Raw genomic sequence first — 23843 nt, 5'->3', positions numbered from 1 at the left:
CGTTACATTGCAAGCGAACGCCGTTTGACTGTTGCGCATTGTTCGGACCAGTTTCCCTATTGTTCGGCTTTTCTTTGCCTTCCGTCTTATTTCTTTTCATTAACTTTTATCTTCTATTCCTGCTATTTCGCGGCATTACATTTTAGTTGGGGCTGTTGGGGGTAATCCGGCAGAAAAAAGAAAAAAAAAACCTTGAAGCCCTAAACCGAAGTGGCGGACAATGCCTGACATCACATCGCTCCCGAGTTATCCACCTGCCCAAGACGGGGATGTGGCAGATGAGGCTATTCCCAGCCACCCGTTGGGTGTCAAGCCTAGTGGAAATGCACTCTTAGCCACACAAAACCTGCGTGTCGCTATTGGTGTTTTCCGGCCACTACCCGACGAACTAATCCTGCTGCTGCTGGAATCCTTGGATGGACCCAGTTTATTGCGCATTGGTCGGACATGTAAGGCCTTGTATGCATTTACACGCGCCGAAGAGTTGTGGAAAGCCCTCTTTGTTGAGTAAGATCTCCTGTCCATACCAACAATATACAACCTTGGCACTCTCCTAGAAGCTGTTGCGGGGCAGGTATATAGATGGAAAATCAAAACTCGAAACACTGAACTTGGTACTAAATATCTATCTAGGTCACACCCGGCAGCATTCACATGGCGAGGCACATGGCGCTCAACATATCTCAACCTGCCAGCATCCAAAGTACCTGTGGTGGATTGCTCGCATCTATACTCCGATGCTCTGTACCGCCCCTTTAACTGTGCACACATTAAATTGGATCCATATGTCACCAAGATCCCAGCAAGAAACCAGATCCCAAGGCTCTCAGACCTCTCACCCGCAGAATTCCATGAGAAATGGGCAGACCAGCCATTCCTCTTGACCGAACCCATCAAGCATTGGCCAGTATACAAGGACTGGTCGGTCGGCACCCTGCTATCTCGGTATGGTCAGCGCACATTCCGCGCCGAGGCAGTTGACTGGCCTTTGCGTACCTATGGAGACTACATGGCCGACAACGCGGACGAGAGCCCATTGTACCTTTTCGATCGGTCCTTTGTTTCCACCATGGGCCTCTCAGTCGGCCAACCAGACACAACCCCCGATGCAGCATACTGGCCACCGGCGTGCTTCGCCGAAGACTTTTTCTCCGTGCTAGGCAATGACCGACCCGATCATCAGTGGCTGATCGTTGGACCCGAGCGTTCCGGCAGCAAATTTCACAAAGACCCCAACGCCACCAGCGCGTGGAACGCTGTGCTACGTGGGCCTAAGTACTGGATCATGTTCCCCTCGGGTGATAAGAACCCGCCACCGCCGGGCGTGTTTGTGTCTGAAGATTTTAGCGAAGTGACTTCTCCCCTCAGCATTGCCGAATGGCTGCTCGAGTTCCATGCCGAAGCCCGACGTACCCCTGGATGCATGGAGGGGATCTGTGGAGAGGGAGAGATTCTTCATGTGCCCTCGGGCTGGTGGCATCTGGTGATCAACTTGGAGCCGTCGATTGCCATTACTCAGAACTTTATCCCTCGTGCTCATCTCGGTGCGGCGCTGGATTTCCTGTCCAACAAGGCTGACCAAGTTTCCGGGTTCAGGAAGAATGTCGAAAATCCTTACCAGAGATTTGTGAATGGCATGGAGGCTGCATACCCAAACATCCTGGAGGAAACCCAGGAGGAACTTCAAAAGAAAGCAGAACGGAAGAAGCGCAAATGGGATGATATTGTCCATGGAAAGGCAGAAGGCTCCGAAGACCAGAACGGAGGTGGCTTTAGCTTTGGATTTGGAGACGACAGTGATGCCGAAGTGCCATGAAAATAATACCTGGAAGGCATTTTAATTTCGAGCTATGAACAGATACCAAGCAAACTATAGACAAGCGTAACAATACCATATGATTTGAGAATCATCGATTGTGCAAATGTCTCCTGAATGATGCAACCCAAACGCCAGGACCATACATTGCGTGGGTCTAGTGGCAGGCAACGGACTTGGCAGCAGGAGTACCATTTGCGAAACCCAAATATCCAACGAACGCGCCAACTGCAACCGCGAGCATAATCATACCGTTATAAGTCATGAAGAGAAGCCTACCGCAAAGCCGGTCAGTTTGGCACAAACAGCCAATGGAACTCGGACCACATACATGATGAAAAAGCTGTAAAACACCTGAATAGCATACAAAGCTGCCAGTGTGATTCTTCCTTGGCGTGCCACAGCAGCCTTGTTATCCCGTCCTGCAAGCAGTGGTGAGCGCTCGCCACTAACGGGCCGTATACCCTCCGAGACGTTGGCGATAGACTGGCCAAAGATCCCATCTTCTGCAGAGCAAGACATCAATGAGAGCTCACCACAGCATAAATGTGGCAAGGGAAAAGGTTATATAAGCACCAACCACCCTGCCAACGTCACGGCCCAACATTGCTTTCGGTATAGATGCCCTCGAGTAAGGAAATGGAAGACATACCTCCGCCTGTAGCTGAAGTCACAGGGAACGAGTTCAACCGTTGGTAATGCGCAGCTTCATATTTGCGAGTCACTGAGCGAACTCCCTCGTAGCCTGCTGTAAGGAGGACGATAAGGACGAGCGAGAGGATGAAGGACAATGGCCCGGTGACGCGCCACCAGCGGAAAATAATGCAGAGATTTTCAGACGACCAGGTAAATACCATCTATAGGGAGGACAAGGTTAGCTGGAGCAGTCCTAGCATCCTGTAGAGTACTCGCATTCATGTTACACTGGCCACCCATGTCCATATCGCCATGGTCCATACCGCCGTGACCCATGTCATGGCTCATATGCATTGAGTGATCCATGATGAAGAGTAGCACTGAGTGAAGGATAGATGAATTAAGACTCGCGGGCTTGAAGTCAAGGATCCCCCAAGATATCGTGACCTGACACGAAGTAAACACGAGGGGCGATGAGGATGATGCCAGACATGCAAACTGTGCAAACACTTACGGCTCGATAAGGATCTCTGGGCCGACAGCTTCACCCTCGCATTCCCGCAATTGCTGCTCGCTCTACTAAAACCGGCTACCCCACTGTTGCGTGAAGTCTGCTGCTCACACTATTTGATTCAATTCGATCCTCGCACACTCCAATATGGCAGACACTGCCCCTGCTCAGACAGCCACGCCCGCGACTAACGCGCCTGCAGCACCAGCAACTGGCGCAACCGCGGGCACCACAAATGCGCCTGCTGACCAAAATAGCACGAATCGCGGGCTACCATACTATGAGAAACTGCGCCGAGAACTGAGAGATACGATTGCGAACAAGCGCGCTATGGACAGGTGCATGGTGAGTTGAACCTCCGCGCGCCTTACCCGGTTGCGACGAAAGGCCCAGCATCAAAATCCCTAATCCCTCACTACAAAAACTCTGTACCTCAATAAACGGAAAAGACTGTGAGCTAAGTGTCTAAAGGCCCAACTCGAAGACCAAATTCACCGCTTCGAACAATCCTACCTCGAAGAAACAACCGCCGGAAACATCATCAAAGGCTTCGACAACTACATCAAGGGCTCATCAAGCGGCTCAAGTCTCGGCGCCTCCGGGCTGAGTCTAGGCTCTGGTGTCGGCGGACGCCGAAAGGCCGCAGTCACAGATGCAGACCGGGTGTTCTCCAAAAGTTCCGCGAGCTACATGATGGTAAGGGAATCTCTCTGTGCAAAGATTGTAAAGACTGCCAATACTAAAGCTTTTATTGTAGGACTCTCCCGGTCCTTCGTCCGCACAGACAACGCCCTCCCACGCCGCAACCCCGACTTCGACTACTGGCGGTAACATCCCTCTGAAAATTAACGGTGACGATGGTGCGAAGAACACTGGTGGCTCGTCAAAGAATAAGAAAAAGGCATCTGGTGGATCGAAGAATACAAAGGGCAAGAACCAGACAGATGAGTTCTCCGATGATGGGGGCGATAAACCGCCTGTCAAGAGGTTGAAGATCAGCTACGGGAGAGATTGATCTTTGTCGCTGTTGTTGATGTACTTGAATCTTGCATTATGTGGCTGGAGTTCTGGGTTTAATAATTTCGGAGTTGAAGAAGCTAAGGCGCAGGAAAAACGCGTCCTTTCTATTATGTATATCACGAACTTTTCAAAAGATTTGAATGCGTCGAAATTGTTCATTCTTTATTCATCAACGTGTCATAACGGCTGAAAGGACTGTGTACAGGAAGGATAGTGTAGTCCAATAGGCAGAAAAAAGAAAAGCAAGGTACTACATAGGGGAGCTTATAGCTGGAGACGGTATGTAGCAATCTCGAACGCCCTGAGCTGGATATCCACCGAAGTGGAATCGTCAACTTTCTGGATTACCAGTTCTTCTTCATCATCTTCAAGGACGTTGCACTTCCACACACGCTTGACCGGTAGAGAGCTACGAAGAGTACCACGAGCTTTCCCGCCAAGAGACTCGTAGACGCGCACGATAACGCTCTGACCAGAGCGAGCGGGGAGACCACCAGTGGAGACATCCTCATCGTCTTCACCACGCTTGATAGCATCCATGATAACAGAAGGCGCACCGTGAATGGAAACTGCCTTGAAAGCGGCATTGCAAGCAGAGACCTGGGAATTGGCCTGCTCCACAACCAGAGGCTGATTGAAGTTGTAACCGGCACGAATGGTCCGGTCGTCGAGAGGGCCACTGTGGGGAAGGATGGCATAGCGGATGACATGGCGGCCCATGTCGGCGTGAGCATCCGGTGCCTTAGGAGCACGCAGGAGCGACAGACGCATGAGGTTGCCGCAGGTAGCGAAGCCATATTTAGAGTCGTTAAGGATGGAAACGCCGTAGCCGTGCTCGGAGAGATCAGCCCATTTATGGCAGCAGACTTCGAACTTGGCCATGTCCCAGCTGGAAAGGATTAGTTAGTATTTTGTGGGCTGGGAAGGTGAAAAGTACATACCTTGTGTTATAGTGAGTTGGGCGACGGATGATACCGTACTGGGTCTCGTAGGATGCCTCGGTGTTGGTCACATCCACGGGGAATTCGACCTTGAGGAACTTCATGGTTTCATGCCACTCCACCTCGCTCTCGAATTCGACGCGCGAGGGCTCAGAGGAGACGGAAGCGGCAAGGCTGATGGTGGTTCTGACCCAACTCTTGTCACTGATCTTGGTCTGGGTGACCAGACTAACCCGATGTTGATCGTTCTCTGCAATGACAGTCTCGCCGCTAGACAGCTCTTTTCGAGACTCGAGGTGGAAGACTTCCACATCCCATCCTTGCCAGTATAGAGGCTTGTCATCGAAGATGACTAGCTGTCCGGCCTTCCCACCCTTGGTGACAATCTCTCTATCCGCCTCAACATCAAATAGCGAGGTGATGATGCCACCTTGCACATCAACTTTCAGCTTACCATTGTCAAGACGGAACACACCAGGCTGGATCTCGGACACCGTGACTGCGGTGGTGGCCCTAAAATCAACCGGCTGGCATGAGAGAACTCCAGTTGAACCTTCAACCAGGGCGTACTTGGAGCCTTCTGATTTAGTCAAAGTCTCGGGGATCTTCACCATTTCCGTGCGAGGCCATGGCAAAGTGTTCAAAGCCACCAAGTTCTGGATATCACCTGGGCTGGTGATTCCAAGTGCAGCGAGAGCATCTTTGCGCAGTCTAGTGCCGGTCTTGAAGATATCAGCATAAAGCTTGTCCGAGTCATCGTAGCACATCTCAATAGAGCTACCGGGCAAGCAGTCGTGGAACTGGCAAAGCAGGACACCTTCCCACATCTCGTCGATCTGCCGCTTAGGATATTTGTACCCCTCGTCAGAGCCACGGAGGGTAGCCAGGGTAGCCAGGAGCTCAATTTCGCGCAGCAAAAATTCTGATTTGCGATTGTTGCGCTTATTGTTCGCCTGGGTGGTATAGGTACCACGGTGCAGCTCAAAGTAGAGCTCGCCATACCATGTAGCGTAATCAGTACCATTAGCGGCGTTTTCCTCCAGCTTGTCGAAGAAGTCGTCGACGGACTCGCCCATCTTCACTCGTGGGAGTGTACCAATCTTGTCACTGAGACCGCGGCATCGGCGCAATTTCTCCAGGTGCTCAAAGGTCGGGCCACCACCACCGTCACCCTTGCCGAAGACCAGCAAAGAAGATTTGTCCTTATCCATGGACTTGTGCTGAGTGACGCTGCGCTTCAGGTCTCCAAAGTGGGCTTCGGCGGTGTATGTTTCAGCGGGAGGCATGTGGCACATCACCTGGCTACCATCCAACGCGACCCACTGGAAGGTAGTATGGGGGAAGTTATTGATATTGTTCCAGCTGAGCTTTTGGGTCAGGAATCGACTCATGCCAGCAAGGCGACAAATTTGAGGAATTTGGGTAGAGTAACCGAATGTATCTGGCAGCCAGAACGTGGTGGATCGCTTTCCAAAGTGGCTTTCAAAGAATCGCTGGCCGTAGAGGAACTGTCGCACCAGTGACTCTCCACTAGGTAGGTTGGTATCATGCTCGACCCAGCTACCGCCGATCGGCTGGAAGTTACCCTTCTTGACCCAGCGCTTAACACGGTCAAAGACACTTGGATAGTATTGCTTCAGCCATTTGAACTGCTGTGCCTGGGAGCAAGCAAAGCGATGCTCAGGGTAGCGTTCCATTAAGTCACACTGGTTGGACCATGATCGAGCGACCTTGCGCTTGGTCTCAGCCCAAGGCCAGAGCCAGCAGGTATCGATATGGCAATGACCGATGGCGTACACGATCGGTTGAGTATCAGTCTTATAAACGTCCGTCGAATCGACCTTATCGCCGAGATATTTTTGAGCAATCTTGCGAGCTTCAAGGATTGACTCTTGGCTTCCATCGCCGGCAATGAATGCATCAATTATGGAATTGGCCACCATGTTAGCTTCATGGGACTCCCAGGAATCACTTGGAAATTCTCGAGAGGCATCTCCGATAATCCAGAAGTCATAGTATAGTGCGCGCGCATCCAGGTTGACAGCGGTGATTTGTGCCTTGCTGAGAACATAGGACTTGTCCGGTCGAGGTGGCTGGATCGAGTCCCCTCCGGGGGCGTTTCCAAACATGCCATTGCAGGCCATTTCAATGTAGAACATATGCTCCTCTCCATCGCGCCACTCATCGGGAATAATCCATTCAGTTCGCTCTCCACCACCGGTCAGACCTTGCAACGGCCGGCCGTCTTCCGACCACACCAATCCCTCATTGTTCGCATCCCAGTGGAACTCCAAACGTTCCTTATCGCGCATTTCCTCGGGGATCGTAAGTCGAACCCGGAACCAATGGGTCGACCAACTAGGACCGAATGATTCTCCGATAGAAGTCGGCTCGAATTTATGGGAGGTGGCTTCATCGAAGGACGGCCGCTGAAGGTCCGGGACCGAGTAGACGGACAGCTTGACATGATCTTCGTCGGAATTCACTGCTTCGCTGTATTTGGAGAGTAGGTTCTGACCTTCATATTGACCGGTTGATGTGAATTGCTTGAGTCGATCGGTGTAGATCTTGGTGATGCGCTGGCCGACCGGTCGCTCGGCGAGCCGGGGTAGCGTGGAAGCTGGAGCGGGGGCGAGATGCGGAGCTTCCCCACCCATGACGGCGATGTAGAAACAGTGTTGCTTAAGATTGGGATATAGAATGAAAGACAGTAGAGGTATCAGGAAGTTCAATGAACAGCCGAAAGAATCGAGGTAGGTAGGGAGAAAGGGAGAAAGCTGAGTTCCTAATGCGGAGGCATGGCGGAATGCGGAGGCTGCGATCGGCGGGGCCAAAAGGGTTTCAGTTTCAGGCACTGTCCACTTATCCATGGATTGGATCCTTTCTCAAATCATATCAAGCTTTCTTTGCATTGAGTCACATTCAAATCTATAGTAGGTTACAAATATTTCGCCACCCAATTCCATCACCCAGTGATATCATCCAAGATACGTTGTATACTTCATAAACTCTTCGTCTATCCTTAACCGCCCCCAATCCTCATCTCTAAGACAGACTTGAACAGCTAAATCCCCATTCGGGGATTTTGGCATCAAGTACAACAGACCCTCCACGGGAGTAAAGCCCGGTCGGCGTACTGCCTCGGGCTTGCCAAGTCCCAAGTTGAAGTCAAGGTCATAAGCATTGATCTTCGACCATGAGCTGAGCGCAATGCCGCTCGACATATCCACACTCGCCATAGGGGACGTCTTTGTTTTGTCTTTTGAGCGAGAAATATAAGTAAGAAGAGACCGTGTGGCGTACGCCAGATCTCTGTCCTTGGACGTAAGCTTAGCGCGAAGTTCTGCAGCAGTAGTGCCTAAGGGCGTATCTCCCAAGTCTTGCAGCGTGTTTGTGCTGTATGTCATATTCTGCAGCATACCGGGGTATGTAGCAGGAAGTCCCACATGCTGCCGGACATCAACTGCACGTGCAAAAGTGGACTTTGCACCGGGTTGCAGGCGAGGGATTCGGGCTCGGGAGATGCACTTCCACAGGAAAGCACAGATAGTATCATCGGTGGAAACAAAGCCGTATGGGAGGGTCGATGTTGCCAAAGACTTGAGCTCATCTAGTGAAAGGGCAGAAAATTTTAAATATGCCCAGGTTGACTTGAGGAGTTGCGATGAAGCCAGGTCACCGGCAGGCTCCTCTAGCTGGGGTAGCATCTGGGGAGCCAGCTCGGGGCCTGGTTCGTACGGCTCATCCAACAAGGAGATGGCTCTGGTCCGGTCGGGGTTGCCAAGAGATACCTCCTCCTCCGTAAAAGGCAGGCTGTAGCATGCCTTTGATAGCCAATCAAGAATTTGAGCCTGGCCCGTCATGTCCATGACGTTGTGTTGTGACATGGACGTGAGAACTAGGCCGCCGGCGATAAAATTCGCTTGAATGGCAAACACAAATGCGGACTCGGCTGCAAGACCAAAGTTGGTAGGCAGGTTAAGAGTAAGACCTGGTGCGAAGATATTCTCATCCAGCATTGAGCATGGATAGCCGGCTTTCCGTAGGGTTTCCATTGTCGGGGCGGAGGCGTCGTCTTGGAGATCTTGGACAACAAGTGGAATACTGTCCGACGGCGTGATACGGTACACACCCGTATTCCCGTCACTTGCGTCTTCATTGACGACTTCGCCAGCCAGCCATGGAAAGCTGTCGCGCAATCGGTCCATTCCACTTCTCAGCGTAGAGATAATGGCATCCTGAGATGAGGTCTCGGCAACTGGGAAGACACAGCATAGTTGGGTATAAAGCTTGTACAGGCCAGGCTGTTGACCTTGCACATCAAGGATGTTTTGTTCTGTCATTATTTGGATATTGATACTGTCGATTATAAAGATGAACCAGTCGCGTTTATAGACTGCTCCGTAGTCGACCCAAGAGCGCGGGCCCCGCCCCGCATTGAGCCATGACTCACGCTGACTGCTTCGAAGCTCACTCGACATCATTCAGTCTAGCTCTGTATCCAATTTTATCGTGCTTAAAGGCAAAAACAATACTTAACAGATCTGTGGGATCTTCATATCTGCATTGGCCCTTCAAGGACGGAAGTGAGGCTCCGCAGCTCAAAGGAGATGGCGACGCTTCATATGTATGAACTCACACCTAGAAACAAAATTAGCCTTGGGAACTCAGGCGAATATGTATGCAGGCTTGTTTATGACCTATGTTTACTACGTGCCGTGATATCTGATCTCTCTACCTGGCCAGCGGGCTTAGCTCTGACGTTTCAAGAGGGTAGTTCTGAAGTTTTTTTCGGAGTACACACATCACCTGGGCATAGAAAAATGTTGTTTCTGTATTTATGAACTGTTGGGAATATAGATTTTGGGACATACGTAGTTACACCCCCTCTCACAACTTTGTGATTCTCATTTTTGAAAGACTTCCATCTTTCCTCAATTCTCTTTCTAACCCCACCACCCGTGTCACCACTTTCATCTTTGCCAATTTCAGACCTGTTCACTCAATCAAATCAGCTTTTATAGACCTGAGCTCCATATAGTTCTCTCGACCTAATCTACTAGATCACCTCCACTTTATCGCAGAAAGATGCCAATAATACCGCATTAACGCTAGCCTCAAAAACTAACCCCATACACCGTTTTGAAGCCTCTCTTGATTTTGGCTTGTTCCCGAATGACATTGAGCTCTTGGAGGAAGACCTAGTTGGCAAATTGCAAACACTACTGCCAGGGCATCTTGTTGCCCTCCTTCCATCCGACCTTCGACAGCCTGGTCATGGATTTTCAGTCAATGGGATTACCTGTTGGCCCTGAGAGACGTCTGCGATGTCAAGAGCAGAGCAGATGATAGCATGGGCGAGGGTACAGAGAGACAAATGAATGGAGATGATACCTTGCATTGTGGCAAAGTGTTTACTCAAGCAACGAACAAGAAAGTTCATCGGAACGAGTTCCATGTACAGTTGCGTCTCGAAACTGGTGCGACCACCTACACTCTTCGATTGATTCTCCAGCCCCACCGCCAAAACTTACTAGTCCATATTAGGATAGACCCGGAATATTAATATTCCCGTATCGGTATCAATACAGTGACTCTCTCTAAATATAATACGTTACTTTGTCTTGTACAGCAATACTCGCCCTCTATAGTCAGGCCCTCACCTGCGAGAGAATCGAAAACAGATTCCCCGATGGACACAACGCTTGGTTTCTCGGTCCGTATCTGAAACTCTCTTAATGTGTATTTGGGTAAGTCGTAAGCCGCCCTTGTGTAGGATAGTTCCCTTTTTTCGCCAGAATGACTGTGTGACATATAATACTATATCTTACACGAAACTGCGATACACATGCGATCTGTGCCCCTCACTGCCTGTCGGCTCCCCAGGTCCAAGGATCATAACTCTACCACTATCTCGAAAATTGCCAAAGGGGAGCTAAAGTGGAACTACACCGTTTGGCACCAAGACTACTACATTCGAGGGTATACTTCATTCGTGATATGGTCTGAAGCCAGCAAGGTTCACAATGACCTTGACAAAGCTCAACTTCATCACTGGAAACAAAAATAAGCTTGCCGAAGTCCGGGCTATCCTTGGTAGCGTTATTGAGGTAGACAACCAGGCAGTGGATATCTTTGAGATCCAGGGGACAATCGAGGAGATCGCTGAAGAAAAATCCAGGCGGGCAGCTGAGGTGGTAATCTCTTCCCCAATTACCCTTATTCAAATATTGTATCATCATTAGCTCACGGCGGAATAGATAAATGGACCTGTCCTAGTCGAAGACAGTGCGCTCGAGTTCAGTGCACTTAAGGGTCTCCCTGGACCCTATATGTATGCCTCCTAATAGAAATACTTCCCTCCGATCTAAACGAGTCATAACGGATGTCAAGAAAATATTTCCTCGATTCTTTAGGCCTCGAAGGCTTGAACAAGATACTCGATGGATTTGAGGACAGGACAGCCGAAGCTATATGCACGTTTGCGTTCTGCCGGGGACCCGGGGCTAAGCCTATCCTATTCCAAGGGAAAACAAAGGTAAAAATTACACAGCATTATCTTCTTAACTCGAATCTGACTGCCTTTACATAGGGTGTCATTGTGCGGCCACGAGGCCCAACGAACTTTGGTAAGTTGATATCTAACCTTTGCTTACAGAAACATGGTTTACAACTTATGATTCTTCCTAGGCTGGGACCCTATCTTTGAGTATGATGGAAGAGCCACATTTGCTGAGATGAAGCAGGAGGAGAAGGTAAGATCTTGCACGCTGTCTAGTTCCTGTCTTAATTGGTAATATCGCAGGCAGTCTCATACTAATATACCTTAATCAGAACTTGATCTCCCATGGGTACAAGGCGCTAGTAAAATTGCAGCAGTGGTTGGCCGAAGGCCAAGAGTAAGTAGTCATAGATATATAACTTACTTAGCCATTAAATGCCGTGAAAAGCAAAAATGAGAACTAGTTTGGCTTATCGGTATTACCTCTTTACAGCAGTATCAGGCTTTCGCCATGTAAGATATAGATGTGGACGAAGGCTGCGGAGATGAAAGTGGAAGAGGACGGTGGAACAATCCAGATAGTCAGATCTCCTCCCATCACCCCTTCCCACCAACCCGTCTTGTCCACCCCCACTAGATAGTTCAGCACTGTGGATCATGTCATAAATAAGCTCATGCTTTGAAGGAGCTAGATTCGTGGCCATCTTGGTTCGACCACTCGTGATGGATTGTTAAGCTACCCCTCCCTCGGAAGGTTGTTTTGGAGGTGGGGTATGGAGGTGTGAATGTATTGAATTTACAAGCGAATACATACTTGGAAGTACTATGCAATCTAAGGAAGAAGCCATACACGTCCAACCGATAGGGGTACTCCGGAACAACTCCCAATATAGTGTACCTTGGTGGTGGGGCTGGAGAATCAATCGAAGAATGTAGGTGGTCGCACCAGTTTCGAGACGCACTGTAGGCGCTATGACTAGTCTGTGATCATCTTGAAAGCTTTTCTCCAGAGATGATTCCACAAGAGCCTAGACCAATGTATTTTTACTCTTTGTTGGTACCCAGAAAGGTCACCTGGGCGTTTTTCAATGTTGGGGAACAGGTGCCTGACCCTGCGGGAGCCACAGGTCCGGGGTTGCGGAGCCCGCCGTCCTCCGCACTAGCGATCCTTGCAGTGCCAAACAGGCAACCCCGACCAACTGAAGCCCCATAGACATAGAGATGGTCCAGAATGATGGTTTTTGGGTGAATACCCTGGCTAACACGCTGAAGTAACGAGATTTCTATGGATAATTTAAGCCTCATCCAAGGAGCTACAGGAGCATCTAAAAACGCTAAGTGGGGGATCTTCCAGAATCACACGATCGGAGAATTTAGGACTATTACGTTAAAAAAGTCTCTTGTACGATCGGCGCGTACGCCATCCGCTTAACAACCCACGAGAAATCATGGTTTCCCGCCAGCGCATCGCAGGTGACGTCCGTGCAAGAGTGTAGAAGGTAAAGAAAAAGTGCAAAGTGAGCTAGATTAGTCTTCAAGCATGCGTATTGCCCTCAATGACCAAATCTTGCATCTATTCACGCCGATGCAGGTTCTACAGTGTTCCAGCCGGTGTTGACGCGGAGAACCTAACCAATAAAGGCCCAGCAATTCCGCGGCACTACCCGTGGACTAACTGCAATAGATCAATCTTTTACACTATAGCTCGCACTGTAGGATTGAAATGCTCTTTTCAGATGTCACTGCCGGGAAACTCGTTCACTAACTTGTCACTAGCTCGACTGAGATGTGCGCATGACGCTGTCCCGGGCTTCGGCGTCTTCCTCTTGGCCTGTGAAGAGCATATTAGATTTTGTGGCAAAACCTGATTTCTCGCTTAATGAATTTTGCTGGGGAACACTGCGCATCTAGAAAGAATATCTAGCATCTCAGCCCCTACTAATACACAGCCAAGTTTCGCATCTTTGTCGACAAGCGTTTTCGTTGTTTCAAGCCTGTCACTAAGCCTTTCACTTCACACACAGCTTCTGATCACCAGCCTCGTCTTCGGAAAACTATAATTAATGGAACAGCTCATTAACATGAACGACCTGAAAACCGCTCAGCCGGCCATTACAGTATACAGCCAGCAAAGTGTGGAATCGCAAGCTTCCACGCCCGTGGCTTCCCCAGTCCCTTCACCGGTTGCCTCACCAACTGCCCATAACTACGAACCTCTGCCACCAAACATACCACAACCACAGATATCGCTCAAGCAAGACCACTTCAAACACCTGGAACATGTCGCCCAGCCCGAAGTAGTACGAAAGTTCGCCAACCCAGCTCCATTGGGCCTATGTGCATTCGCACTCACCTCATTTGTCTCGAATGCCATGAACCTGTACATGGCGAATGGCACAGTAACGGGTATTAATATTGGCTTGGCTTTGATCTATGGTGGCATAAGTCAGTTCCTGGCCGGAATGTGGTATGTTAGGCTCTCTATGAGTGGTGTTGTTGTACCTCGGTTGGGTGGAATCATGGAATAACACCAACTAGGGAAATGGCACTCGGAAACACCTTTGGCGCGACTACTTTCTGCTCATTTGGGGCTTATTGGATTACCTTCGCCACTCTGTCCGAGATTGACACCACCAATCCCGTAGTTGAGAAAGCGATCGAGTCGTGTCAAGCTGAGGTCTTGATGGGGATATTCATGATGGTACGTCGATGTCCCCCTTCAGCCATTTTCGGCCCAGGGACCCGTATACTAATCATAGAAACAGGCATGGTTTATCTTCACAACCCTCATGCTACTATGTACACTCAAGTCCAGCATCGCTATGTTCCTGATTTTCTTCTTCCTCGACCTTAACTACCTATTGCTGGCAATTACGCATTTCCATTGCGGCTCATCTTCAGGAATGGTTGCTGCGTTGCAGAAAGCAGGCGGGGTTTGCGGTATATTGGCGGCCATCACCGCTTGGTACAATGCCTTTGCTGGTGTCTTCGATCAGAGCAACGGATTCTTCACCGTTCCTCTGGGACACTTCCCTTGGTCGCCTGTTCATCACGTTCACCAGGCGAACAAATATAAAGAGGTGTGAATGGACGTGCTCGAGGAAGAATTATCAGAAGATTCGAATCTTCTATGGTGAGTACTGATCAATCTAAAGCTCCAAAGTGCTTTCTCGCTGACCAGGGTTCAGTTTTCAACCGTTCAAAGCAAACCCACTTTGGGTTCCTTAATCTTGCTGATTGGGTATTTCGGGTCCGTACCTTCACCCGCACATATTTGTGTGATACCGTTCAGAGCGGTGCCCTTTGCCTAGCTCCCTGTGACAACCACAGGAAAACACGAATGAGCAGTTCTTCGGCCATACCACCAGTCCTAGCGAGGTTTCATCGCGCTTTCGTAGCGGAGGGAACTATTCGCTTGGCTCACCGGCACGTCGACAAGTCAGTACTCCAAAGTATAGCCAGTGCTGATCAGAAATCGCCGAAGGAGGCATCATAAAAGCGCAGGTTTTTCTGAAACCTAACTAATAGAATTTACATTTCACATCTTTCAAAGAGCATTTTCCAAACCTTGATTAATCAGTGGTGGTACATGGCCTTCCAGTGAATTCCATAAATCTCGCTCAACATAAAACTTGCAATTCAAACGACAAGGTCAGATTCGAATACTCTCAACTACAAGATAGAAAATCTGACAGAGCAAGATATAGTGGATTAGATGGAGTGATGAAACATTGTGTACCCGTAGATCGCCTAGGGGCGATGTCGAGTAGGGGATCCTAATACTCTGGCACTTTCTATATCAAAAAACGCCCTAAAAAAAAGAAGAAAAAATACGAAAAAGCCATTGGTAGTTTAAGGCCCTACAAATAGATGAAACCGGCTAATTCTAGCGAGATCTGGAACTATGGGGGTGGGTACGCTCTTGTGATGACTTCTGTGATAAGCGACGAGCTGAGATGATTACATGCTGTCTTCTAATTTTATACGAGATTTCTGATTTAGGCTATGACAAAGGTGGCCTGCGTCTGGCTACTCTATCAGACAACTAGTGTGGATTTTGAAAAGATTGAGCTGATACCCATCGATGGGGCCAGAGGCAGATCACTGCGCGATCCGTAGTCAAGGCACAGGGATCACAGTGTATTGAGTCCAAGTACTCATCCCCGCAAACACAGACAGTGAAATGAAGCGAGCGGGACCAGGATTATGAATGAATATATTTAAAGACTTCGGCGCCGATACCGCAAGCTATTGTTGTGAGTTATGATGTGAAAATCAATCTCAAACGAAGTGCAAGGGCCGAATGCTCAATTTGCATCAAAGGCCTATAATAGACCAGATAAGATTGGAAAAGGGATTCATGTAAGCATCAATGTTCAACATCAAAGGTATGAAAGTGTGGCTGTTGAGACTTTCCTCCTTTATCGGTTATATTTATTGAGAATATCCTTAAATTACGGATGGCGGCTTGTTGAGAATCTGTTGTCACCAAATTGGTCTTTCACCTGTTTATAAGAACTGTCAGAGACTTATAGACCTTCTATTTACCTAATATAGCTACCCAGATATTCAATATCTTACTCTACTCGATCCGGTAGTGCATCCTGGATGCAGCTTAGGAAGGCCAGAAGGGCCCAGCCAAGGCCGTGTATGTAACTAGCAGTTTCATATGCAATACACTCGTGGCGGTTATAGGCCTGGTTCGTATCGAAACATTCATAGTCTATTCCAGAAAACGGTCTGCCAGGTGCTGATTCTCATACCTTTTCAGTTCTTTCCGGTAAACAAGTTGTAAAGGCGTGAAGGCGTAACTGAATCGGAAAGTACTGTAGCAACACAGCAATCTAAGAGCCTCAAACAGTCAGACATGACGTGAGGTGCTTGGTTACCCTGCACAACCAGTGTGAGCAACCAGTCATAGCGCAGACTCAACTTCAGACAGCATGTCCAAGTGGGAGCCAAGTCCCATCTAGACCCTCGACGTCTACACAGAGCCCAACGCCCAGTAAACATCAACCATGCACAGTAAACCCCGCACAAGGTACAAGGACTACCCCAGCTCTACCCCAATAGCGGAAAATAAGCTGCATGACGATCCAACTCTCCAGCAAAGAAGACTGATAACGATCAACAAAAAGAAAACAAAAACCAATAATCCCCCAGCACGGTTACACAAGCCCAACCCTCAAAAGTCGGTGACATGTATCCTCTCGACCCCCAATTATGAGATATCTAGCGAGGGGCACGCACGGTAATCTCGAAGGTTATCAGACCGCCATTTCGACGTCAGGCCGTGCCCCCGGCTCGAGGCCCACCAGGCCCATCGGACCCACGATTTTGACCGTTGGCAGCCCCGTTTACTAGCCCTCGTTACTTTATGGGGAAGTGATTGGATCGGAGGATGTGCTGCATATGTCTATGTGGACGCTGGTAAAATGGGGCTAGCGAGGCGGCGGAGATCCAAGCACGGAATGCAGATTGCGCTGCATGGCGTGGGACTGCGAATGTGGATTTGAGGTGGATATATGATTGGGCATACTTGTGGCCTTCTGTATTGGGTTCTTAGGTGGTTACTTAGGTAGATGAATGAGTTGTCGCAGATTCCTAAGTAGGAATGAGAGAAGTCAGATTTGGCCGTGGCCATGCCAACGCCTGTGTACATGTATGCTAATCGATTGACAAAAAAAGGAAAAACCAGTCCAATGAGATGCAATGTGGGGATCGAGCCAAGGGAATCAAAAGTGAGTGTCCGAAACCAAAACCAAAAACCATGTCGTAGTCGTCGTGAGAAATAGTTCCAAATCCAAATCCAAATCCAAGCCAAGCCAAGCCAATGCAGTGAGAGTATTAGAAAAAAAATAAACTAAAATAAAAAAAAAGACCAAGAGAGAAGATGTGTTGTAAGGTGTTATACCCAAGGATCACCCTGGTTGTAGGAGTACGAGTTCACAGGACCAATAAGCTTGATTTGAGACTTCAATGCCTCGCGTCTCCGCTCGTCTTTCGATTCCGAGATTTTGCGCTTTGCGCCATCGAGGAGCGACGAGGACGTGGCTCGTTCCACCCTGCAGTGCGCGTGCAGCATTTCGGGTATTTTGATGCAACTGGGTCTTGAATGATGGGGAGAGCGGCGGTGTAGGGTTCGCGTAGATGAAGTCTGGTGAGGAGGGGCCAGCGTCTGGGTTGGGGGATAGGTGGAGAGTGTGCTTTGAGTTTGATTTCTTGGGGGTTTCCCAAATGGCAGAGCCGTACTTTTGGTACGGTGACATGGGCACTGCGAGTTGCTTTGGCCGTTGAATTGGTACTGAGCGTTGGGTACGGATTGAGCGGGGGCTTGAGGGTGGTTCGAGGGGGCTGGAGGATGTTGAGATTGATAAGGTCCGTAGTTGGACGGCTAGGTCCAGGGATGATTGTTGAGTCTTTGGTCGGGGGTATGTTTCTTGATCGTTGGGTTGGTCGAATGGGGCTGTTCGTGGCCGTGGTGATTCTTTAGCCTTGGTGTCGCGACCCTCGCCCGAGTCCTTCGAGAGCGTGCGGTGGACGTATGTTTTGATCGAATCTCGAACACCGTGAGCTAGTCCCAGGCCTGCCCGATCGAGAGAATGCCATCGACGCCGCTTAGCCGCGAGATTCAGCCGACCTTCCTTCTTTCGTGATTTCCCCGTCTTGATACCCGGGCTGGCTCGCCCACTGGCCTGCAAAGCTGACGGGGTCGCCAATTCCGGGAAGAAATCCCACTTCTTCTCTCTAAAGTAGTGGTTCGTGCCCGTTCGACCTTGTGTCCAGTGGCTCGGTCTACCGTACTGAGCATCCGACGGTTCGGCCACACTATCTGTCCCAGACACCACCGAGATGGCAGACACCTCCGAGACGATCGAGTCTGTGCGCGAGTCGCTGGAGAGAAAGCGTTGTGGAGAAGTGCGGATCGGACCCAAACTAAGCTGATCTACAGGTACCGGATGATCAACCATATTGAAGTCATCGGAACCGGAGCTGACGAAGATGGGATAGGACTCGGTGGAATTGCGAGGCTCACTCGGACTCCCTGAATCGACGATACTTTCACTCTCGCTATCGCTAGAGTCGGACCACATGCCGGAGGAGTACTCGGCGGGCTCGTCAGGGACCGGTTTTGCGGGTAAGGGTTTGTTGAGAAATAGGTCGCGGGTGGGGAACTTGGAAGGCGGAATGACTCGCTCGAGACCTTCTAGGGACCGAGATGGCCGCACTGGGGGGGCCATGCGGTGGCTACCCTGGGCATACGGGTAGTTTGGTAGCATGGCGGGAATCACGGGGTTATAAAAATAGACCACAAAGCGAGAGGAAAGCGAGACAACGAGAACGGCTGACAGGAACAAAGCGAAGGCCACGATAATATAGGTCAAGTAGAGACGATCGGCAAGGGCACGGACACAACGCGAGGGGCTGCAAGGAGGAGAAGACCTGTACGATTAAGGTAAAGTGACATAATCTTGCGAGACGTGGCAGTGGAGTAATCAAGGCAGCCAGGGCCTACATTCTAGGTCGACTTCTGTGGAGAGGGGGAAGTCTAGTTCTAGGGAAATCTATCGACATTAAGCCCGAGAAGGCTAGGAAGCTAGGAAAGAAAGGGAGCTAACAGAATCGGGCATTGACAAACGAACTGGAAGCAAGGCACATCGACTCGGACCTTGCGCCAGCGACTAACTTAATTTGGCCTTCTCCATGGTTTCGCGGGTGAGTTCATCCGAGGGCGTGCGGGTCTCGCTCAATCGACCCATGCGTCTTAGTTTGGCAATCATTTCTTCGTCGCCCAGGTGGCTATTATGCTCGAATTCCGGCTCCCGTGCATAGGCGAGTCGCGCGGCATCCACTATTATGCGGGCCGTCATGCCAAAGACCCGTCGCGTCCCTTGACCCCGTTCCTGGAGCGTGGCATGTTCGGAGTCGCCGCGAGGCTTGAAGGCGTTGGTGCGAACAAAGAATTGGTGCACTAGTGGATGTCAGCCCTGGAAAATGACGAAATAGATAATAGAAAATCCCAAAAAAAAAACAAAAACAAAAACAGAAAAATAGGAAAAGGATCAAGAGAACAAAAGAACAAAAAAACCAGGGTACCATCCTCAAATTAGATAAATTAGTTCAACAAACAAGGTGGGTAGGTGGGTCGGTGGGTCGGTTTGACAGCTAATCCATGTGTTGAGGGATTGCCTTCTACAGCATAGCTTAAGGGGTTATCTATACAAGGGAATGATGGGCATCAAAACAAGGAAAGGGAAGGAAAGGGAAGGAAAAAAAAGAAAAGAAAGGAGAGAGGAGAACTTACTGCGCCAATTTTCACTATGCCACCAACTCCACGACCCGCGATACCACTCCTCATCCCTCCCCTCCTGCCTCAAGTCCAAGAATGAGTGGAAGGGCGCCGTAAACACCTCAGCGACCTCTCTCGCGTCCAACTGTGGAATTAGCGAAACTTCCGGGTCGGCATTCTCTCCGGTGGCCGAGTCGTACGAATGAAGAAGCGCGACGCAGGGACGCACGACCAGCTCCGTTTTGGCAAGGTTTGCCGGCAACTCGCAGAGATGCTCGACTGAGAAGGGGCGCGGCAGATCGATCTCGGGAAGGCCGATCTCTTCGTTTGCTTCGCGGCGTGCGGTCTGGAACGGCGTCTCCGCTAACGTGTCTGCTCGGCCTGTTTGGTGTTAGTCGGTTTCCGAGGTTATTTACCTATTGCCTGATTTGTTTAGGCCCCCTTTTTGTCTTGGGTAAACAGGGCAGCCTTGCTAGGATTGTTCGCTTTTGTCCTGGGAATGAGCTGTCTTTCTTTTCTTCTTTTTTTTTCTTTTTTTCCCGAGGGGGGTTCCTTTAATCGTAATGCCGAACGTACCTCCTGGTAATGCGGCTTCTCCTGCATCTAAACCAGGGTCAGCATGTCGTGCAGCAGCCCTGAAAACGAGTACGTACACGAACTCAATGTCTTGGCCCGCATCGTAATCACGATTCTGAGATTCCCAGTAAGGTCGGCATAGAGCAGGAGAAGCACCGCCGCCCGCCTGATCAGCGGGACCTGCTCGTACGCCGTTGGCGGAGGGACATAGTTTCTGAGTCGACGGATGGCTTCCTGGTTAAGATGACGATTTTTCAAGTTAGTCTTTCTCTTTTTGCTTGCTTTTTCTCCCCCCCCTCTCTTATCTTCTCCTTTTCTTTTTCCCTTTTCACGTTCGGGTTCGGGATCATGCAAGGCCACGCGACCCGGGTCGCCGGTTCAGAACCAGAGTCAGAGCAGCCATTACCCACAAGCCATAAGGGGGATGGACATCCACGGGATCAACGAAGTCTCACCCACCCCATCAGGCGTCTAGCGAACCGCAAACCGCGAACCGCGAACCGCGAAAAGAGCCACGATTCAAGACTGGGTGAGACCGCGGCGGAACTCAAATGTCTACACGTGTGGATCAAAGACAAGACAAGACGTGTAATCTCTTATTCCACAGTCTTGCAATTCCGCACACGCGGGCTTTCGAGCACGCACAGGAAAGCGTAAGCGTAACACACGTACCTGGGAAGCGGGATTTAGTGGAGGCATGCGAGTTGCGAGATGTCGGGATGGGCTAGTGCTGAAGCTGCAGTTGGGGTTGCGAATGCGATGGGTGCTCTGGAAGAACCGCCGCATGGTAGGGTCGTATAGATCGGACTAAAAGGTGCCCAGGGTTTACGCGGGGAAGGTGAGGCGTTGGGGTAGCCGAGGTTGACTAATGCCGAGATGGTCCCTCTGATTAACTACCTCCTATACATGGATCTCGATCTTACGAACAACACGAATATAAGTACAGAGGGTGCCTTGTGTGCATTTGTCTATCAGTACAGTGTGCTCTTCCCATCTGAATCACCACGTCAGGGCCGAGATTCTTCAGCCAATCCCTCCCCCCACTGTCCACCCCGGGTGTTTCTGTTTCGGAGCCCAAGCTTGGAAGCGGTGGGCATCCCCACACCAACACATCGACCAGGGTATGACAGGAAAGATGAGACAACGCGACAAGATGGGGAGAATCAAGGAATGTATCAGGTATCAGCAAGAGTATGAGTATGAGTGTGTCGGAGATTGGGCAAACATGACGAGAGAAACAGCAGGTCTATCAACATAGCGGAGAGTCAAGAGTAACACAGGAGGAGAACAGAAGAGGTGCAAGAGTAAAAAAACAATATCTATATGTGTGAGCCAATAACAGCCAGCCCCAACCCGAACTAAAATCAAATTATTCATGAACCTACGAGCTCTGGCTCGTCTTTTCGTTCTTCTGATCGGCCTTGGCTCCCTCTTTCAGGGCTTCGGATGCCTCGGCAGACTGCTGTTCGGGACCGGTGGCAGAGGCTTCAACCTTGGTCTCTTCCTTGTCGTCGATATCTTCCGTATCCTTGGGAGTCTCGTTCGTGCTGTTCTGCTCGTTCTCCTCCTCGATCAGCTCTTCCTGCTCCCTGATAACCTCAAGACGCTGCTTGTTGGTAGCTGCGCCCTCGGCGTTGTGGACCTCGAGCTCGATCTCGTGGAACAGCTCCTCGGGAATGCTGGAGAGCACGGACTTGAGGGCGTCAATCTGGGAGGCCATCTCGGATTCCTTGCCACCCTGGGTGTACGAGTAGGCGTTGCTCAGAACGAGAAGAGTAGAGGGGACACCCTGCTTGAGACGCAGGTCGAGCCACATGGACAGATCCTCGCGGAGGCGGGCGGGAGAGACACCGTGGGTGCGAATACCGCGAGAAGCGCTAGCCATCTGGAGCTCGGGAACGGAAAGAGAGTCGACGCCCTCGTAGAAGATAGCGCGATCGTCACGCTTGATCTGGCGCATGCGGTGACGAATGTTGTAGCGGAGCATGGCGTCCGTGCCGAAAGAGTTCAGATTCATGTAGCGGCAGATAGCGACCAGCTGGGGCCGGGACAAGTTGTCCAAAGTCAAGTCATCCTTGAAGATCTTGCAGACCTTGATGACATCCTCGGTCGAGGGAGATTCACCAGTGGTGCGAATCTTGCGGAAGAAGTCGGCGAAATCCTCGTTCTTCACGCTGGCAGCAGTCAATGGTAGACCACTCTCACGTAGTGTGTTGCGCAGGAAGCCAGAGACCTCTTTGCGGGTCGAGCTCAGGTTGACGGCCTTGGCGTCCTTGGCCTTCTGGCCCTCGTAGGTGGAAGGCAGCATGTTGGGGAAGATCTTCAAGGCTACGGGGAGGAGAAGCTCGGCGAAAGGAACGATGAGGAACATGGAGAAGGGAACCAATCGACCAAGATCCTTGGTAGTACGTTGGAGCTATAACAACAGAAACAAGATTAGCATGTGCGATTCCAAAAGGGTAGAAGAATACCGGAGCTAGAACGAACCTGACGGTGCTCACGACGACTGAGCTCATATCCACCAGCCATCTTCAACGCCAATCGAGAACTAATCTTAACCTCTGTCGCAAGCAGCTTGGTGCCGTCCCAGTAGTGCTGAAGTTCCTTCTTGACCTTTTGGCCGAGGGTCAACTTCTTCGCATCCTTTTTTGCTGCAACCTTTTGATCTTCGCTCTTGGTCGCAGAGCTTTGCGCCGACACCTTAGAAACGGGAGCAACGTCAGACTTAGTAGCCGGAGCGCCTGTTTGTGATTGCGCCTGGTCCACGGGGATCGGCTTCTTGGCCTGCTCAGCATTAAAGCCGGGAGGAGGGTATGACTGGGTGGAGTTCGAGGTGGATTGTTCAGTAGCATAGCCACGCTGGGGAATCAAAATGGCAAGAGCAGACACAGTAGACGGCATGCCGCGACCGTTGAAAAGAAGGCTGCTAGCCGCAGCAATCGAAGCTGGACCGAGAGCGCTGGCGCGAGTGCGAGCTGTTCCGGGGATAACGCAGGTCAGCCAAGGCTGTCACACATCTTGATCATCGCCAGTATGTACTTACCGGCCAAATTAGGCCGCAATGCGGTGGTGCTGCGCACCAGGCGAACAGATCTCATGGTGGCGGACATTTGCGGAAATATTGTTGGGAGGAAGGTGAAGGCTCGAAGGGCCGAGCAGGGGGCGTGCGGAATGCGCAACAACGGACTCAACAGATGGTCCTAGTCAATTACACGACAAAGAACAGGGTTTGAGTAGGTATGTTGATGGAATTAGGCTGGATGATGTGGACGATGTTGTAAGCTGGTGACGAGCCTGGAGATCACGTTGAGCCACGTGACCGCAAGCGGCCTCGGGGTTTGGTCGGAGTTAAATGCCGCATCTGATAACCGATCAGAAGAGGGCGATCTCTTCTAAGGCTCCACAGGGGTTTTACTGCCCAAAGTAGGATCTCACGAACATTGTGTGGCATCAAACATGGTATCATGACATTCTGAACATAATAGAGATCTATGTGGGTCGCCAAAAATCAAACATCTTTCCTTCGTGCCAAAGCACGCAAGTAGAAGCCG

General features: G+C 50.4%; 10 protein-coding genes across 10 annotated transcripts; 4 read left to right on the top strand and 6 right to left on the bottom strand.

The window, feature by feature from the left end:
* Window positions 1–220: 220 nt before the first annotated feature.
* On the top strand, window positions 221–1816 carry N7443_008011 (putative F-box and JmjC domain protein; the record flags this gene model as incomplete). Its single annotated transcript, XM_056888067.1, has 2 exons — window positions 221–507; window positions 634–1816. The coding sequence occupies 2 exons, from the start codon at window positions 221–223 to the stop codon at window positions 1814–1816; spliced, it is 1470 nt and encodes a 489-aa protein (XP_056739758.1).
* A 157-nt stretch (window positions 1817–1973) lies between these two features.
* N7443_008010 (low-affinity Cu transporter) lies at window positions 1974–2818 on the bottom strand (the record flags this gene model as incomplete). Its single annotated transcript, XM_056888066.1, has 4 exons — window positions 1974–2091; window positions 2148–2322; window positions 2469–2673; window positions 2729–2818. The coding sequence occupies 4 exons, from the start codon at window positions 2816–2818 to the stop codon at window positions 1974–1976; spliced, it is 588 nt and encodes a 195-aa protein (XP_056739757.1).
* A 292-nt stretch (window positions 2819–3110) lies between these two features.
* N7443_008009 (chromatin modification-related protein EAF6/MEAF6) lies at window positions 3111–3978 on the top strand (the record flags this gene model as incomplete). Its single annotated transcript, XM_056888065.1, has 3 exons — window positions 3111–3308; window positions 3435–3659; window positions 3721–3978. The coding sequence occupies 3 exons, from the start codon at window positions 3111–3113 to the stop codon at window positions 3976–3978; spliced, it is 681 nt and encodes a 226-aa protein (XP_056739756.1).
* Window positions 3979–4247: 269 nt separating this feature from the next.
* Window positions 4248–7581, bottom strand: ams1 (alpha-mannosidase; the record flags this gene model as incomplete). The annotated part of the gene is made up of 2 exons (XM_056888064.1): window positions 4248–4872; window positions 4925–7581. The coding sequence occupies 2 exons, from the start codon at window positions 7579–7581 to the stop codon at window positions 4248–4250; spliced, it is 3282 nt and encodes a 1093-aa protein (XP_056739755.1).
* A 321-nt stretch (window positions 7582–7902) lies between these two features.
* On the bottom strand, window positions 7903–9405 carry N7443_008007 (uncharacterized protein; the record flags this gene model as incomplete). Its single annotated transcript, XM_056888063.1, has 1 exon — window positions 7903–9405. The coding sequence occupies one exon, from the start codon at window positions 9403–9405 to the stop codon at window positions 7903–7905; it is 1503 nt and encodes a 500-aa protein (XP_056739754.1).
* A 1545-nt stretch (window positions 9406–10950) lies between these two features.
* On the top strand, window positions 10951–11827 carry N7443_008006 (non-canonical purine NTP pyrophosphatase; the record flags this gene model as incomplete). Its single annotated transcript, XM_056888062.1, has 6 exons — window positions 10951–11121; window positions 11185–11258; window positions 11318–11462; window positions 11517–11553; window positions 11615–11679; window positions 11759–11827. 6 exons carry the CDS (start codon window positions 10951–10953, stop codon window positions 11825–11827), a joined length of 561 nt encoding a protein of 186 aa, XP_056739753.1.
* Window positions 11828–13489: 1662 nt separating this feature from the next.
* On the top strand, window positions 13490–14512 carry N7443_008005 (acetate uptake transporter family protein; the record flags this gene model as incomplete). The annotated part of the gene is made up of 3 exons (XM_056888061.1): window positions 13490–13893; window positions 13965–14127; window positions 14192–14512. 3 exons carry the CDS (start codon window positions 13490–13492, stop codon window positions 14510–14512), a joined length of 888 nt encoding a protein of 295 aa, XP_056739752.1.
* A 2835-nt stretch (window positions 14513–17347) lies between these two features.
* On the bottom strand, window positions 17348–18706 carry N7443_008004 (uncharacterized protein; the record flags this gene model as incomplete). The annotated part of the gene is made up of 1 exon (XM_056888060.1): window positions 17348–18706. One exon carries the CDS (start codon window positions 18704–18706, stop codon window positions 17348–17350), a length of 1359 nt encoding a protein of 452 aa, XP_056739751.1.
* Window positions 18707–19108: 402 nt separating this feature from the next.
* On the bottom strand, window positions 19109–21078 carry N7443_008003 (NUDIX hydrolase; the record flags this gene model as incomplete). Its single annotated transcript, XM_056888059.1, has 5 exons — window positions 19109–19398; window positions 19732–20097; window positions 20293–20319; window positions 20370–20526; window positions 20965–21078. 5 exons carry the CDS (start codon window positions 21076–21078, stop codon window positions 19109–19111), a joined length of 954 nt encoding a protein of 317 aa, XP_056739750.1.
* A 595-nt stretch (window positions 21079–21673) lies between these two features.
* On the bottom strand, window positions 21674–23402 carry N7443_008002 (MRS7 family protein; the record flags this gene model as incomplete). Its single annotated transcript, XM_056888058.1, has 3 exons — window positions 21674–22708; window positions 22780–23267; window positions 23336–23402. The coding sequence occupies 3 exons, from the start codon at window positions 23400–23402 to the stop codon at window positions 21674–21676; spliced, it is 1590 nt and encodes a 529-aa protein (XP_056739749.1).
* Window positions 23403–23843: the final 441 nt, after the last annotated feature.

This window comes from Penicillium atrosanguineum, assembly GCF_028827265.1.
Source record: "Penicillium atrosanguineum strain IBT 20685 chromosome Unknown utg000006l_segment0_segment0, whole genome shotgun sequence".
NCBI classification, from domain to species: domain Eukaryota; kingdom Fungi; phylum Ascomycota; class Eurotiomycetes; order Eurotiales; family Aspergillaceae; genus Penicillium; species Penicillium atrosanguineum.
The sequence above is the reverse complement of the archived record's forward strand: the minus strand, read 5'-3'. Positions and strand labels throughout refer to the sequence as shown.